Source organism: Pituophis catenifer, unplaced genomic scaffold (assembly GCF_029215685.1).
Source record: "Pituophis catenifer annectens isolate HBS135680 unplaced genomic scaffold, rPitCat1.0.hap2 SCAF_10, whole genome shotgun sequence".
Classification (NCBI taxonomy): Eukaryota; Metazoa; Chordata; class Lepidosauria; order Squamata; family Colubridae; genus Pituophis; species Pituophis catenifer.
The window spans coordinates 8,636,701-8,654,545 of record NW_027256890.1 but is presented as its reverse complement, the minus strand read 5'-3'; the positions used below and the strand labels follow the sequence as shown (position 1 = coordinate 8,654,545).

At 43.3% G+C, this 17,845-nt stretch overlaps 1 protein-coding gene across 1 annotated transcript in view; it reads right to left on the bottom strand.

Annotated features, from left to right (window-relative positions):
• The window catches only part of TXNRD2 (thioredoxin reductase 2), a 47,408-nt gene that overhangs the window by 10,977 nt on the left and 18,586 nt on the right, over positions 1-17,845 (bottom strand). The window contains exons 9-13 of the mRNA XM_070950747.1: positions 8,973-8,992; positions 8,509-8,600; positions 7,097-7,271; positions 938-1,074; positions 147-242 (exon numbers count right to left, since the gene is read on the bottom strand). Coding sequence (XP_070806848.1) covers positions 147-242; positions 938-1,074; positions 7,097-7,271; positions 8,509-8,600; positions 8,973-8,992 — 520 coding nt within the window. The remainder of the gene's footprint in view (positions 1-146; positions 243-937; positions 1,075-7,096; positions 7,272-8,508; positions 8,601-8,972; positions 8,993-17,845) is intronic.

Below are 17,845 nucleotides of genomic sequence, written 5' to 3'. Positions count from 1 at the left end.
CAGAACATAAACAAACTGTTTTAAGTCAAGGACTACTTAGGGATCCTTTTTAATAATAATAAAAAATATTTTCACCCCCAAAATGAAGGGAACGCTTCATGCCCACCAGAGCCGCCATTTTGTCAACAAAACCAAACCCTACTCACATTGTCGTAATCCATGAGTTCGGAAGAGAGGCCGAACAACCGCTGAGCCAGCAACTTTCCTGAAGCGATTGCGGTGGGCGTTAGTTCAGGGCGGCCCTTTAAAAGGAATGAGAACATTAGAAGATATATTTTACAAGATTTCTTTAAAGAAGCACCGAGGACGAATCAACGTCCCAAGGTTTCCCCAACCGTTTTGGTTAACTATTTGTCATTTTAGGACTTCCCTTTTCTAAATTCATTTCCCAGGGTCGATTCTTTTTTTTTTTTTTTTAAATCTAGGTAATCGATCCTAGGTAGAGGATCGAGATATTTCTGGGCATACTCGGAATATATCCACTGAACAGAACTCCACACTGGCAACAGGAAAGGCATCCGGCCATGAAAACACTCTGCTAGCTCCATTCAGTTGCCCGCACTCCACCTTGCAAGGGATTATGGGATCGTTAAAAGATTATGATTCTTTAAAAAAAAAAAAAAAAACCGTGACCCTACAGAGGAAAGGCAAAAAGGATGTCCCTCGCTCTGACAATGGCCTTAGGCAAATATTGCAATATGGGACCATTAGGCCAATCCACGTCGTATGTCAGCAACGATCTGATATGCCTTGCTGTTATGATCTCTCAAACGTCACTCCTGTCTGTGGAATAAATAGGTTTTTAACAGACCAGAAGATTAATGAGAAGATTAAAAGAGGAAGATCTCTTTTAATAGAAGAGAAGGGCTGAACTGTGGGGTCCTTGGTGCTCTCTCTCTTGAAGGAAAATTTCCTGGGACATTCGAAGTGTTTATACCTCAGTGATGTCCCCAATTGCAAAAATATGGCGGGTTGAAGTGACTTCTGCTGGATCGACAAGGATTTTCCCCGTTTCAGGATTGATTTTCACACCCACACGATCCAGTTTAAGGGCTGCAGTGTCTGGAGCTCGGCCTTTAGGGAAGCAGAAAGGAGAGGAAAGGAAAAGAGGAAGGGGACAGGAGAGGAGGAGGAGGGAAAGAGGAGGAGAAGAAGCAGGAGGAAGAGGAGGAGGAGGTGGAAGAGGGGGAGGAAGAGTTAAAGGAGGAGGAGGAGAAGCAGGAGGAAGAAGAAGAAGAGGAGTAGAAAGAGAAGGCAGAGGAGGAGGAGTAGAAGGAGAAGCAGAAAGATGAGTAGAAGGAGAAGGCAGAGAAGGAGTAGAAGAAGGAGTTGAAGGAGGAAAAGCAGGAAGAAGAGCAGAAGGAGAAGGAAGAGAAGGAGGAGGAGGAGTAGAAGGAAAAGCAGGAAGAGGAGTAGAAGGAGAAGGAAGAGGAGAAAGAGGAAAAGGAAGAGGAGGAGAAGCAGGAGGAGTTAAAAGGAGGAGGAGAAGCAGGAGGAAGAAGAAGAAGAGGAAGAGTAGAAAGAGAAGGCAGAGGAGTAGAAGGAGAAGGAAGAGGAGAAAGAGGAAAAGGAGGAGGAGGAGAAGCAGGAGGAGTTAAAAGGAGGAGGAGAAGCAGGAGGAAGAAGAAGAGGAAGAGTAGAAAGAGAAGGCAGAGGAGTAGGAGGAGTAGAAGAAGGAAAAGTAGGAAGAGGAGTAGAAGGAGAAGGAAGAGGAGAAAGAGGAAAAGGAGGAGATGGAGGAGAACCAGGAAGAGGAGGAGTTAAAGGAAAAGGAGGAGGAGGAAGAGGAAGGAGAGAGACAGAGAGAGATAGAAATATGGTTAAACCCCAACAGCAATCGGATAAATTAGCAAGGCTGCAAATTTTACACACTTACTTGTTACAACCAGAACTACCACGAGAAAAGAAGGAAACAGAATGACTTGCAAAGTAATGGCGATACCATCACTACCAATGGCTCTATAGATTGTTATTTCTAATTTTACAATAATATCGCCATTTAAGACGTTTATTTATCTAAGACATTTATACGGCCGCCCAAGTCCATTGTGACTCTGGGCAGCATTGAAAATCCATTAATCAAAACTCCAAAAGAAAAACAACACATCCCTTTAAAACTAACACAATTAAACTGGAGATGGAGTCATCCATTAAAATCGATTGCATCCCATCAATCTGGAACTCAACTTAACTTGACCTACGTACCAGCAAAGTCAAGGCTAACTGAAAACATGATATACACTACCCTGGGTTATACAGAATAGAGGCAGGACATAAATCTCACAACAATAATATTAGTTGTATATTTGTGTGTGTGTGTGGGAGAGACAATCTCATAGAACGCCACTGCCAGTTACTTGTGGAACAATGACCAAAATCAGGAGATTGATTGGTTATATTGGACAAAAATAAAGACACGGTTGAAAAATATGACAAAACAACGCATTGAGCTAAAACCAGAAATATTTTTGCTGGGGATTCTACCCGAAAGTTATAACAAAGAGAATACTTATTTAATTATCCATGTTTTAACTGCAGCTAGAATTGTATTTGCACAACATTGGAAAAGTGAAGAGATTCCTATTGAGGAGAAGATGATTAGGAAAACATTAGAATGTGGAGAAATGAACAGACTAACATTAGCAATTAAGGAGAAAGAACAAACTGAATATTATATGATACTGGAAGTATTCTATCGATGGTTAGAGAGTAAAAAGGGAAACTGGAAATAAAAGGAGAAGATTAAAGAAGAATAGAAAATATGTTAAGATAGAGGTATAAATAAGATAATTGTTAGTATCATGATGAGGATAATTATGCGTAATGTTATTATTATTGTATTTTTACTAGAAGACATGTTAAGAGGAAAAATGAACAGGCTTATAATGCTTAATTGTTTAATATACTATAATTTTAAGATTAGAGAATTAATATTGATGTGAATGATGTTGTAAATGTTGAAGGTTGGTGCACAGAGATATTTGAACGCAGATGACACACTGTTTAAGGAAAGATTTGAAAAATAAAAAAATATAAAACTTTATATATATATATGTTTTTCTTTTAGCCAGGTTTTTCCTACGTAACCAAGATTTTTCTGCAGCCCTATATCTATCTATCTATCTATCTATCTATCTATCTATCTATCTATCTATCTATCTATCTATCTATCTGTAAAAGATTGATTGGTTGATTGAAATCTATTAGCCAGGATTGCTTTGCTCCAATCTTATAATTTTTTTGTGGGGGGAATCTTAGATGTCAATGCAAGAAACTATTAAGCCGGGTGGGGTGGGGAGGCCAAGGATTGTATGATTGATAAACAAACAACACAGCCGGACAGCACATCTGTCAAAAAACCCAGCATCTACACAGCCACACAGCCACACACCCAGAGCCAAACTCCAAAAGAAAACAACAGTGTCCCATCTGAATGGCTGGCCGGAGACCTTTGTGGATTCATTTCAGGCGGAGAACGGATATTTCCTTTGGAAGCACTGATGGGTCCTTTCGGCACTCGGTTATCTGCCTGTCTTTTCTCACAAAGGATGCTCTTCTTTTCTTTGTCCTCGATGCTATCAGCCACCAAAATAATCACAAAGCTTATCTCAGCTCGGATGTGAAACAACTTCCTACCACAGTTCGGGGGGGGGGGGAGGGGGTACTGGGTCTGCGAAGAAGATGGCCAACGAGCAGCTAAGAGGATGAGGGGGATTTTTGAGTTTCCCATTTAGAATAGAATAGAATGGTATGGTAAGGAATGGAACAGAAAGTAGAGTAGAGTAGAGTAGAGTAGAGTAGAGTAGAGTAGAGTAGAGTAGAGTAGAATAGAATAGAATAGAATAGAATAGAATAGAATAGAATAGAATAGAATAGAATAGAATAGAATAGAATAGAATAGAAGAGTTGGAAGGGACCTTGGAGGTCTTCTAGTCCAACCCCCTGCTCAGGCAGGAAACCCTACAACACTTCAGACCAATGGTTATCCAACATCTTCTTAAAAACTTCCAGTGTTGGAGCATTCACAACTTCTGGAGGCAAGTCGTTCCATTGATTAATTGTTCTAACTGTCAGGAAATTTCTTCTTAGTTCTAACTTGCTTCTCTCCTTGATCAGTTTCCACCCATTGCTTCTTGTTCTACCCTCAGGTGCTTTGGAGAATAGCCTGACTCCCTCTTCTTTGGAGAAGCCCCTGAGAAGTTTTAAGTAGTTCGGAAGAACTGCTATCATGTCTCCCCTAGTCCTTCTCTTCATTAAACTAGTTCCAGCAACCGTTCTTCATATGTTTTAGCCTCCAGTCCCCTAATCATCTTTGTTGCTCTTCTCTGCACTCTTTCTAGAGTCTCAACATCTTTCTTACATCGTGGCGACCAAAACTGGATGCAGCATTCCAAGTGCATGGAACTTGAACATTCCAAGTTACCAAGGCATGAATTGTTGGGGGCAGGAGGTTGACTTTGTAAACCGCTTAGAGAGGGCTGTAAAGCACTATAAAGTGGTATATAAGTCTAAGTGCTATTGCTATTGCTATTGCTAATGCTATTTCCTCCCTCCCTCCCTCCCTCCCTCCCTCCCTTCCTTCCTTCCTTCCTTCCTTCCTTCCTTCCTTCCTTCCTTGTGGTTAGAATGCAGTATTTCAGGCTAATTCTGCCCACTGCCAGCAGTTTGATCCTGACCGGCTCAAGGTTGACTCCGCCTTCCACCCTTCCAAGGTGGGTAAAAAGAGGACCCAGATTGTTGGGAGCAAGAGGCTGACTCTGTAAACCGCTTAGAGAGGGCTGGAAAGCACTGTGAAGCGGTATATAAGTCTAAGGGCTATTACTATTTTCCTTCCTTCCTTCCTTCCTTCCTTCCTTCCTTCCTTCCTTCCTTCCTTGTGGTTAGAATGCAGTATTTCAGGCTAATTCTGCCCACTGCCAGCAGTTTGATCCTGACCGGCTCAAAGTTGACTCCGCCTTCCATCCTTCCGCAGTGGGTAAAACGAGGACCCAGATTGTTGGGAGCAAGAGGCTGACTCTGTAAACTGCTTAGAGAGGGCTGGAAAGCACTGTGAAGCAGTATATAAGTCTAAGGGCTATCGCTATTGCTAAGTGTTTGCCAAGAATCAACACCAACTTGGTAGAACGTGATCAATCATTCAATGATTCAATCAATCAGCCCGACACCTCCATGCCTGCTCTTCAGATCTGCTCAGGGTTGTAAGCTCCTTGAAAACAAGCCCTTCTCTTCAAATGCCACAAAGCATGAAGCTTATCAGCCTGGTAGCATTGCGTAAACTCTACAGAAGGAGACTCCAAACCTCGATTTACGGAGCCCAGTTTCAACTCCCGAGGTTTGTTGTCGAAGTGGCTTAAGGAGGCTCAGCAGGGAGTCCTATCTCCACCACTCTCAGCAAGCTGTCCCTTTTCACTCAAGGTTTGTGACTGACACATCTGGAGGCAGGAAATGCTTTCCCAGTTTCCCCGGTCTGTTAGCGCAAGACACCTGGCAGTTGATGTGCGGAGAGAGAATTAAAACACCAAGACAAACAAAACCAAGAGGGAATCCCACATCAATTAGGCGGCTTTAGCCCTTAACCGACATAATCCTTAAGTCCCTTGGGGGTGGAGTGCTTAGACTTTAGCTCTGGATTTGAAGCAAGCAGGGAAGGGAAGCTGGTTTGCTTAACACCCCCCCCCCCCGACGTCTGGAATGAAAAACTCCTTGCTAATGAGCAAAAATAAAAAAAGGGTTTCTGGTGGAATCTGAAAACATTGGTTGTGTTTGCATTCCAGGGTAAGCTAGGGCTCCTGCAGACTGTAGCCTCGCAGGGAATGAGTAAGTAAGCTGACACGTATCTCCCAAGCTATAACATCTGGTGGGGGAAGCTAGAAGAGAATCAAGGCAAGGCAATGATTTGGGGAGGGCAGCTAAGAATGGAATGGAATGGAATGGAATGGAATGGAATAGAATAGAATAGAATAGAATAGAATAGAATAGAATAGAATAGAATAGAATAGAATAGAATAGAATAGAATAGAATAGAATAGAATAGAATAGAATAGAATATGTGGAGTGGAGTGGAGTGGAGTGGAGTGGAGTGGAGTGGAGTGGAATGGAATGGAATGGAATGGAATAGAATAGAATAGAATAGAATAGAATAGAATAGAATAGAATAGAATAGAATAGAATAGAATAGAATTCTTTATTGGCCAAGTTGGGAAGCCAAATTGGATTTAATTATTTTTTAAATTATTTTAATTTTCATACTGTATGTATTTTAACCTTGGCTGTTCACTACCCTGAATCCTTCAGGAGAAGGGCGGTATAAAAATTTAATAAATAAAATAAATAAATAAATAAATAAGTGTGATTGGACACACAAGGAATTTGTCTTAGGAGCATAAGCTCTCAGTGTACATAAGGAGAATAAAATACGTTCATCAAGAATAAAAAGATACAACACTTAGTGATAGTCAAGGTTACTAATAAGCTATCAAATCATACTAGGAAACAAGTAAAAACAATATAATGCAGGGTGGATAAAAACCAATGATTTTTTTAAAAAAATATAAAAAAATCAGATTTTTTTGATTTAAATCGGATTTTTTTGATTTTTATCGAATTTATTTTAATAAAAAACTTTTGGGGTAAAAATCTATCGTAAGATAGTTTTCTATTTAAGATACATAAATAATTTAGTTGATTCAGCATGAAATGGAGCTTAGCTATGTAGCAGGAGGCTGTATATTCTGCAACACTGGGACTATCGGTGAGTCAACAGCGGGTCAAAGGAGTAGCAGAGATGACCGTTGCTCTTTAAAAATTATGATTTAAATCGAGTTGATTTAAATCAAGCCTTTTTACTAGTGATTTAAATCATGGTTTAAATTGTGATTTAAATCAACTCGATTTAAATCAAATCCACCCTATTATAATGGAAAGATACAAGCGTCGTATCTTTGAACAGTCACTACACAAATGGCCGTAAGTTGAGAACTACCTGGGTGCGGCACCCAAGAGATCATTCATGCAAAAGCACAATTCGGAAATTCAAGCTAGCAAGCGCTGACTTCACTGACCCAGAGCGAAGCGGTATTTACAGGTAGGTTCTTACCTACGGCCCACATCACCGTATCGAACTCATCCGATTTTTCTTTGCCGGAGTCCGCGTATTTCCACGTCACCCGCAGCCGGCCATTGTCCAGCTTCTTGATTTTAGTTGGGCTGCATTTCTTTAGAAACCGGGTGCCGGATGCTTCCATGTGGCTCGTCACCAGATTAGCCATTTGCTAACAAGAGACAATGGTGACACGAGTTTTAATCTGTGGAAAGCCTTCATGGCAAGGGGTATGTGTCTCTCTCTGTGGTTTATATATCATCATCATCTTTTAATGACCCCATCATCCCTTGCGGGGTGGAGTCTGGGCAACTGAATGGAGCTGAGTGTTTTACTGGCCGGATGCCTTTCCTGTTGCCAATGCGGAGTTTTGTTCAGATCTATTCTCATTATGCCCAGCGTCTCTACCTAGGATCGAACTCACAGCCTCCTGACTGTGAGGCGAGAGCTCCACCTGTAGGCCACCGCACCACTTTTCTGTGGTTTTATATATGCTACTTCTTAATACGGGTAGTCCTCGATTTACGACCAAAATGGAGCCCCAAATTAAGGCCGCTAAAGCGAGACATTTCTTAAGTGAGCTTTGCCCCATTTTCTGCAGTTGTTAAACGAATCAGTGCCGTTGTTAAGCTAGTCACCTGGTTCTTAAGTGAATCTGGCTTCCCCATGGGCTTGGCTTGACAGAAGGTCACAAAAAGGGGATTGCAGGAACCCCCCCCCCCCCGGGGACACTGCAACCGTCATAAGTACAAGTCAGTTGCCAATTGTCTGAATTTTGATCATGCAACCATGCAATGCTTAGACGTGTGAAAAACGGTCCTAAGTCACTTTTTTTCAGGGATATTGTAACTTTGAATGGTCGCTAAAGGAACTGTCGTAAGTCGAGGACTATCTGTAGTGAATCAGCCCATGAGTCAGGTGATCCAATGACTTCTGCTCACACTGTGATGGCACTCCAGGAAAGGATCGACGAGGGATCAAAAGCAGATTACAGGCAGTCCTCGAATTACAACCATGAGCCCCAAATTTCCATTGCTAGGCGAAACATTTCTTAAGTGAATTTTGCCCCCTTTAACGCCCTTCTTTGCCACAGCTGTTAAGTGAATCAATGCAGTTTTTAAGTCAGCATTATGGTTGTTAAGTGAGTCGGGCTTCCCCTTTGACTTTGCTTGTCCGAAGGCCGCAAAATGGGATCACATGACACCCACTCCACGGAGGACGCTGCAACCGTCGTAAGTATGAACCAGTTGCCAAGCATCTGAAATTCGATTGCGGGGAAGCTGCGACAGTCGTAAAGAGTGGGAAACGGCCTTAAGTCCCTTTTTTCCCCCAATGCCATTGTAATTTTGAGCAGTCACTAAATGAATTGTTGTAAGTCGAGGACTACCTGTAGAAGCGGGAGAAACTACCTGGTCAAATCCTCGAAGCGGGATGCTCCTGATCATCACGGTAGCGTCCAATCCGAGGCCGGTGAGAAAGCCGGCGCACTCGAGGGAAACATCTAGCGAGCGTCCGGATCAAGGAAAAATAATTCCGCTCAATTTTCAAAATTTCCGTTATTGGTTCTCTGAACCGCTCAAAATTTCCGCTACCAGTTCTCCAGAACCTGTTGGATTTCACCCCTGCTTTAAATGTATGTGGCTGGTGGTCCAACCGCACAATCAACACAAATATACAATCCGGCTGTGTCATATTTTAAAAGGTATGATAGCCTGATGGAATTGCAAATGGAGGTGTGTCTTCGAACCACTGAATAAATCTGTTGTGGTGCTCTGTTTAACGACAATTTCGACGTGCAGGAAACGGCACAAGCCGTCTAAGTGGCAGGAGGCCACCACAACATCACAATCATGCAGCTTAGTTTAAAAGATACAGCTGGCGCCCACAACCAACCTGTTGAAGGAACAGAGAGAGAGAGAGAGAAAAAAAAAAAGAAATTGAAAATCAAATTAAATTGGCACCTACGGTCCAGAATTGAAACAATTGGCTGCTTGTTCTTCAAACAGTTTTTATTAAATTTCAGAAAGGGATCAAAGCCCAGGTAGTCCTCAACTTATGACTGTCATTGAGCCCAAAATTTCCAATGCTAAGTAAGACAGTTGTTAAGTGAAGTCTAACTTCAGCTCTACTATGAGGCCCAGCAAAAAATCAGAAAGTCACACTTAGAACGATTAATCAGTGGAACGGCTTGCCTCCAGAAGGGTGCTCCATCACTGGAGGTTTTCAAAAATAGACCGGATAGCCATTTGATTGGATGGTATAAGCTCGCCTGCCTTGAGCAAGGGGTTGGACTAGATGACCTCTTGAGGCCCCTTTCAGCCCTATGATTCTATGTTCTACCTCAGCTTGCCTGCCTTGGAAACCAGGATCATCTTAGCTCTCCAGTATCACCTCAAGCTATTTCCAAAAGCACCCGAAGGCCAGACAAGGAATAATGGATGGAAACTGAACAAGGAGAGATTGAACCTGGAAATAAAGAGACATTTTCTGACATTGAGAACAATCAACCGATGGAACAGAAGTTGCCTTTAGAGATTGTGGGAGCTTCATCACTGGAGGCTTTCAAGAAGAGAGCGGACTGCCATCTGTCAGAAATGGTGGAGGGTCTCCTGCTTGAGCAGGGGGTTGGACTAGATGACCTACAAGGTCCCTTCCAACTCTGTTAATTTGAATCTATCTAAGATGATCAAAGATCTGGAGACTAAAACATGAAGAATGGTTTCAGGAACCAGGCATGGTTAGTCTAGTGAAGGGGAGACCAGGGGAGACAGAGTGGTCCAATATTTGAGGGGCTGCCCAAAAGAGGAGGGGGGTCAAGCTATCTTCCAAAGCACCCGAAGGCCAGGCAAGGAACAATGGATGGAAACTGAACAAGGAGAGATTCAACCTGGAAATAAGGAGGAATTTTCTGACCGTGAGAACAATCAACCAATGAACAGAAGCTGCCTTTGGAGGTTGTGGGAGCTTCATCACTGGAGGCTTTCGAGAAGAGACTGGACGGCCATTTGTCAGAAATGGTGTAGGGTCTCCTGCTTTTGGGCAGGGGGGTTGGACTAGATGACCTATAAGGTCCCTTCCAACTCTGTTCATCTCAATCTATCTGATCAAAGGTGTGGAGGCTAAAACATATGAAGAACGGTTGCAGGAACTGGGCATGGCTACTCTAGTGAAGAGAAGGATCAAGGGAGACGCGGAGAACTCTCCAAAACTAAGGAAGGAGCCAACAGTGTGCAGTGGCAGCCAAAAAAGCCAACGCAATCCTAAATTGCATCAACAGAGGGATACAATCAAGATCATGTGAGGTACTAATACCACTCTATAAAGACTTAGTAAGGCCACACCTACAATCCTGCATCCAGTTTTGGTCACCACACTATAAAAAAGATGCTGAGACTCTAGAAAGAGTGCAGAGAAGAGCAACCAAGATGATTAGGGGACTGGAGGCTAAAACATACAACGAACAGTTGCAGGAACTGGGCATGGCTAGTCTAGTGAAGAGAGATGGGCCTGGTGGCTCAGCAGACTAAAAGCATTGTGATTAACACCAGCTGTCTGCAATTACTGTAAATTCGAATCTCACCAGGCTCAAGGTTGACTCAGCCTTCCATCCTTTCTAAAGTAGATAAATTGAGGACCCAGTTGTGGGGGCAGTAAGCTGACTTTGTATAAATATACAAAAGGATGAAGGCTGTTGCTGAGCACATTGTAAGCCGCCCTGAGTCTCCGGAGAAGGGTGGCATATAAATCAAATTTAAAAAAAAAAAAAAGAACCAGGGGAGACATGATAGCAGTCTTCCGATATTTGAGGGGCTGCCAAAGAAAGGAGTGGGGTCAAGCTATTTTCCAAAGCACCTAAAGGCCAGACAAGGAATAACAGATGGAAACTGACCAAGGAGAAATTCAACCTAGAAATAAGGAGGAATTTTCTGGCAGTGAGAACAATCAACCGATAGAACAGAAGTTGCCTTCAGACGTTGTGGGAGCTTCATCCCTGAAGGCTTTCAAGAAGAGACTGGACTGCCATCAGTCAGAAATGGTGTAGGGTCTCCTGCTTGGCTGGGGGGTTAGACTAGATGACCTACAAGGTCCCTCCCAACTCTGCTAATCTGTAAAACCTCAAAAGCTGTTCTCTTGAAGACACCGCTGGCATAAGCTCCCTTGCCTTGAGATTGGACTAGAAGACCTCTTGAGGCCCCTATGATTGTAAGTCCTTGAGGGCACGTGATCCATCCAAGCAGCAGGGGGAAAAAAAGTCCCCTCTGAAACCTATTTTAACAGATTATCAGAGTTGGAAGGGACCTTGCAGGTCATCTAGCCCAACCCGGAGACCCTACATCTGCCTCTACCTAGGACCGAACTCACAACCTCCTGATTGTGAGGCAAGAGCTCCGCCTCTAGGCCACCCGCAATCCACTCGGCAAACCAGAATTTCAGCAGCCAAACAGTTAAAAGAAAAAAAAAAGGGGGGGGGGAAATCACATCGGATGCTAGAACAACCCATTAAGAGCACATGCAAAGGCAGGCAGACCCCCCCTCCCCCTAGATAAAAGGACCGTCCAGATCTGAAACCTTGGGGCAAGCTGAAGCCTGTCAAAATAAAGAAGAAGAAGAAGAAGAAGAGCGAAAGAAAACGAGACAAATGCAGGAGAAAGAATTCCTTTTGCAAACAAAACATTAAAAAAAAAAAAGACAGCAAAAAAAAAAAAGTAAAAAAAACGGAGGTGAGGTTTGGATACAGTCCATCCCTGATCCTCCCCCATTGAATATGGATAATTTGCAAGCAGGATTCCAACCCCCATCCCCTTCCCAGAGATCTCCCCCACCCACCCACCCACCCACCAACCCTTTGCCAAAAGAAAAAAAAAATGGAAAGAATGCGCCGTGCGCCGAAGTGACAGCACCTCCAGAAGACAAACTTAAAACGCGGGTGGCCGAGCCAGGCGAGACAATGCCGATGTCACCGCTAATCCTTACAGGTACTAATAATGTCATTCCGTTTCAGAGATGGAGGAGGAGGAGGAAGAGGAGGAGGAGGAGGAGGCGGCGGCGAGCAACAATGTGCTTCTCGAGGGAGATCCTTTACAGAGGAAAGAATGTGCCTGCGGGGATTTTATCTGAAGCCATCCACGAGAAATGTTCGGCAGAACAATCGATCTTGGTACAGAGATTGGAAGGGACCTTGGAGGTCTTCTAGTCCAACCCCTTGCTTAGGCAGGAAACCCTACACCACTTCAGACAAATGGTTATCCAACATCTTCCAGTGTTGGAGCATTTGCAACTTCTGCAGGCAAATTGTTCCACCGATGAATTGTTCTCACTGTCAGGAAGTTTCTCCTTAGTTCTAAGTTGCTTCTCTCCTTGATGAGTTTCTACCCATTGCTTCTTGTCCTGCGCCTTCAGGTGCTTTGGAGAACAGCTTGACTCCCTCTTTTTGGGGCAGCCCCTGAGATATTGGAAGACTGCTATCATGTCTCCCCTAGTCCTCTTCATTAAACTAGACATACCCAGTTCCTGCAACCGTTCTTCGTATGTTTTAGCCTCCAGTCCCTTAATCCTTTGTTGCTCTTCTCTGCACTCTTTCTAGAGTCTCCACATCTTTTTTACATAATGGCGACCAAAACTGGATGCAGTACTCCAAGTGTGGCCTTACCAAGGCCTTATAAAGTGGTATTAACACTTCAGGTGATCTTGATTCTGTCCCTCTGTTGATGCAGCCTAGAACTGTGTTGGCCTTTTTGGCAGCTGCTGCACACGGCTGGCTCTTATTTAACAGCACTGTTATTAACAGTGCTGTTATTAATATCAGCTGCCTGCAATTACTGCAAGTTCAAATCTCGCCAAGGCTCAAGGTTGACTCAGCCTTCCATCCTTTCTAAGGTAGGTAAAATGAGGACCCAGATTGTGGGGGCAATAAGCTGACTTTGTATAAAATATACAGTAGTATGAAGGCTATTGCTTAACGCATTGTAAGCCACCCTGAGTCTCCGGAGAAGGGCGGCATATAAATCAAATAAAAAAAAAAAGATTATCCACTAGGACTCCAAGATCCCTCTCACCGTTACTACTATTGAGCGAGGTACCACGAGGTACCTGTGCATTCTAGAAAATGCTGAGAATGTTTTGATCAAATCTGTTTGTTTTTTTGGAACTGGGCCTGGGTCACAACACACCCTTCATACCACACAAAGCTTGGAGGAAGTCCCTCTCTTGCAAACAGCCACTGATCAACCACAAGCCAGGCAACCATCGATACAGATTTTTAAAAAAAACTAAACAAAAAAGGACTGAAAAGGGGAGGAGGGAACACCACCCCCCCTTGATGGAAGAGTTCCTAAATGCAGACTCCGAGCGTCTCTTTCCTTGTCAAACTACAGCCTTACTACTGTACCCCTTCGGGCTTATTTTGACTAAAGCTGAAGAATGCAAAGCATAAATAAGAGGGAGCTTCTAGCATGACACTGTTACAACATGCAACAGAAGAAGGAGCCCATTTTCACAGGAATCTCTCAGCAGCGTAAAAACTGTTTGTTTAGCTCTTTTACAAACAGACCTTAACAGGACGGGCAGCCTGATTTCTCTGGGATGCATTAGGGGCCTCTGAAGTATTTGCAGTTCAGAATACAGCTGGAAGGGACCTTGGAGATCTTCTAGTCCAGCCCTGCTGCTTAAGGCGGAGACTCCATACCATTTCAGACAAATGGCTGTCCAGTCTCTTCTTAAAAACCTCCAGGGATGAAGCACCCACAACTTCTGGTGGCTAGTTGTTCCACTGGTTAATTGTCTTTACTGTTAGGAAGTTTCTCCTCAGTTCCAGGTTGCTTCTTTCCTGTTCTTTGTCCTGCCCTCTGGTGCTTTGGAAAATATGTGGCAGCCCCTCAAATCCTGGAAGGCTGCTCTCATGTCACCCCTAGTCCTTCTTTTCTCTAGACTGGCCATACCTAGCTACTGCAACCGTTCTTCATATGTTTTAGTTTCCTGGCCTTTAATCGTCTTAGTTGCTCTTCTCTGCACTTTTTCCAAGATCTCAAAACATTGATTTTGTGACCAAAAACTCGGTGCAGTATTCCAGGTATGGTCTTACTAAGGTTTTATAAAGCAGGAGAGGATTCGGAGAAGGAGGAGGAGGAGGAGGAGGAGGAGAAAAAGGAGAAGGAGAAGGAGGAAGAGGAGGAGAAGGAGAGGAGAAGGAAAAGGAGAAGGAGAAGAGGAGGAGGAGAAGAAGAAGAGGAGGAGGAGAAGAAGGAGAAGAAGAAGAGGAGGAGGAGGAGGAGAAGGAGGAGGAGAAGGAGAAGGAGAGGAGGAGGAGGGGAGGAGGAGGAGGAGGAGGAGGAGGAGGAGAGGAGGAGGAGAAGGAGGAAGAGGAGGAGGAGGAGAGAAAGGAGAAGGAGAAGGAGGAGGAGAAGGAGGAGAGGAGAAAGAAAAGGAGAAGGAGAAGAGGAGGAGGAGAAGAAGAGGAGGAGGAGAAGAAGGAGAAGAAGAAGAGGAGGAGGAGGAGGAGAAGAAGAGGAGGAGGAGGAGGAGGAGAGGAGGAGGAGGAGGAGAAGAAGAAGAAGAGGAGGAGGAGGAGAAGGAGAAGAAGAAGAAGAGGAGGAGGAGAAGGAAGAGAAGAAGAGGAGGAGTAACTAGGCATCAGCCCAACTAATAGAATATTTGTAGCTCAGAAGAGAATATTTGAAGAGAATATTTGTAGCTCAGGGTTGAACTGTGAGGTCCTTGGTGGCCTCTGTTTGACTGTTTTCTTGCAGATGTTTCATGATCCAACTAGGCAACATCATCAGTGCGAGAGGGAGTGGGATTGGGGAAAGAGGAGGAGGAGGAGGAGGAGGAGAAAAAGGAGAAGGAGAAGGAGGAAGAGGAGGAGAAGGAGAGGAGAAGGAAAAGGAGAAGGAGAAGAGGAGGAGGAGAAGAAGAAGAGGAGGAGGAGAAGAAGGAGAAGAAGAAGAGGAGGAGGAGGAGGAGAAGGAGGAGGAGAAGGAGAAGGAGAGGAGGAGGAGGGGAGGAGGAGGAGGAGGAGGAGGAGGAGGAGAGGAGGAGGAGAAGGAGGAAGAGGAGGAGGAGGAGAGAAAGGAGAAGGAGAAGGAGGAGGAGAAGGAGGAGAGGAGAAAGAAAAGGAGAAGGAGAAGAGGAGGAGGAGAAGAAGAAGAGGAGGAGAAGAAGGAGAAGAAGAAGAGGAGGAGGAGGAGGAGAAGAAGAGGAGGAGGAGGAGGAGGAGAGGAGGAGGAGGAGGAGAAGAAGAAGAAGAGGAGGAGGAGGAGAAGGAGAAGAAGAAGAAGAGGAGGAGGAGAAGGAAGAGAAGAAGAGGAGGAGTAACTAGGCATCAGCCCAACTAATAGAATATTTGTAGCTCAGAAGAGAATATTTGAAGAGAATATTTGTAGCTCAGGGTTGAACTGTGAGGTCCTTGGTGGCCTCTGTTTGACTGTTTTCTTGCAGATGTTTCATGATCCAACTAGGCAACATCATCAGTGCGAGAGGGAGTGGGATTGGGGAAAGAGGAGGAGGAGGAGGAGAAGACGAAGAAGAAGAAGAAGAAAAAGAGGAAGAGGAGAGGAAAAGGACTGGGAAAAGGAATAAGGAAAGAAAGTAAATGGGAAGGGAAGGGAAGCCCCATTCCTGCTTTGTGCATTTAACCCAGGCAATTATTTGCTAAACAAATAATTCCCTCAACACTGTCAATGGGATATTAAGCGTATTTTCCTCCATAATAGCAAAGATCTCACAGCAATGGAAGGAACATAATGGAAGGAACAAATTATGCTCTGTAACATGAACCGTCGCTGCCCTCTCGTGGTTCACGCAAGTGCAACAAACCTCACGCAGCCAGAAAATTGGACACAGAGTTGGAATTGCTACAGGTTACTCCACAGAAATATACGGTACATAACCACAGATTATTTGGATTCACATCACTGTCCCACCTGCAAATCACAGTCTTTCCTATCCAGAATTGGAACCTACGTTGCTGGCCCTATGGAAATCGTAAAGCCAGTGGCGAAATTTAAAAAGCCAAAGGGAGAAAGTATATACCGTAGTTTATAGTTTACTTTATTGTCATTGCACCTGGTAGAACGAAATGAAATGCCATCTTCTGTGTACATTATAACTATAAAACACAAACACACATCCTTCACATTCTATACAATTGAATCGAAAACCCCTGATATTGCATTAATATTGCACAATACAATAGAATTCAACATAGTTACTGCTCTGGGATAGAAGCTGTTTTTCAGCCTATTTGACCTTGTTTTTATTGCCCTGTACCGGCTGCCAGATGGTAATAGTTCAAAAAAAAAAAAAAAAAAAAAAAAAAGGGGGTGCCCAGGATGAGATGGATCTTTAAGAATGTTTTGAACTTTCTTAAGGCAGCGGGAGCTATAAAGCTCTTCCAAGGAGAGGAGAGGTATTTATTCAGAGGAAGAAGAGGCACACACACATGAAAATTAAGCTTAAAAGGGTCAGTCCGTATTAATTTAATTAATAAATTAACATCTCAAGACCTAAAGTGGACACCTAACATCAAAAATATCATCAAAAAAGCACAACAAAGAATGTTCTTTCTGCGCCAACTCAGGAAGCTCAAACTGCCCCAGGAGCTGCTGATCCAGTTCTACAGAGGAATCGTTGAGTCTGTCATCTGCATCTCTATAACTGTCTGGTTTGGCTCTGCAACCCAGCAGGACAGACAAAGACTTCAGAGGATAATTAGAACTGCAGAAAAAACAATTACTACCAACCTGCCTTCCATTGAGGACCTGTATACTGCACGAGTCAAAAAGAGGGCTATGAAAATATCTACAGACCCCTCACATCCTGGACATAAACTGTTGTTTTTTTTTTTTAATTTGATTTATATGCCGCCCTTCTCCAAAGACTCAGGGCGGCTTACAATGTGCTACCCTTTCAACTCCTACCCTCAAAACGACACTATAGAGCACTGCACACCAGAACAACTAGACACAAGGACAGTTTTTCCCCAAATGCCATCACTGTGCTAAACAAATAATTCCCTCAACACTGTCAAACTAGTCACTAAGTCTGCATTACTATTAATCTTCTCATCATTCCTATCACCCGTCTCCTCCCATGTATGACTGCATGACTGTAACTTTGTTGCTGGTATCCTTATGATTTATATTGATTGTTTCCTAGTATGATTTAATTGCTTATTTGTCCCCTATGACTAACATTAATTGTTGTACCTTATGATTCTTGACGAATATATCTTTTCTTTTTATGTACACTGAACATATGCACCGAAGACAAATTCCTTGTGTGTCCAATCGCACTTGGCCAAGAAAGAATCAATCTATCTATCTATCTATCTATCTATCTATCTATCTATCTATCTATCTATCTCTATGTCTATCTGTCTATCTCTATGTCTGTCTATCTATCTATCATCTATCTATCTATCTATCTATCTATCTATCTATCTATCTATCTATCTATCTCTATGTCTATCTATCTATCTATCTCTATGTCTATCTATCTCTGTGTCTGTCTATCTATCTATCTATCTATCTATCTATCTATCTATCTATCTATCTATCTATATGTCTGTCTGTCTATCTATCTATCTCTATGTCTGTCTATCTGTCTATCTATCTATCTATCTATCTATCTATCTATCTATCTATCTATCTATCTCTATGTCTATCTATCTATCTCTATGTCTGTCTATCTATCTATCATCTATCTATCTATCTATCTATCTATCTATCTATCTATCTCTATGTCTATCTA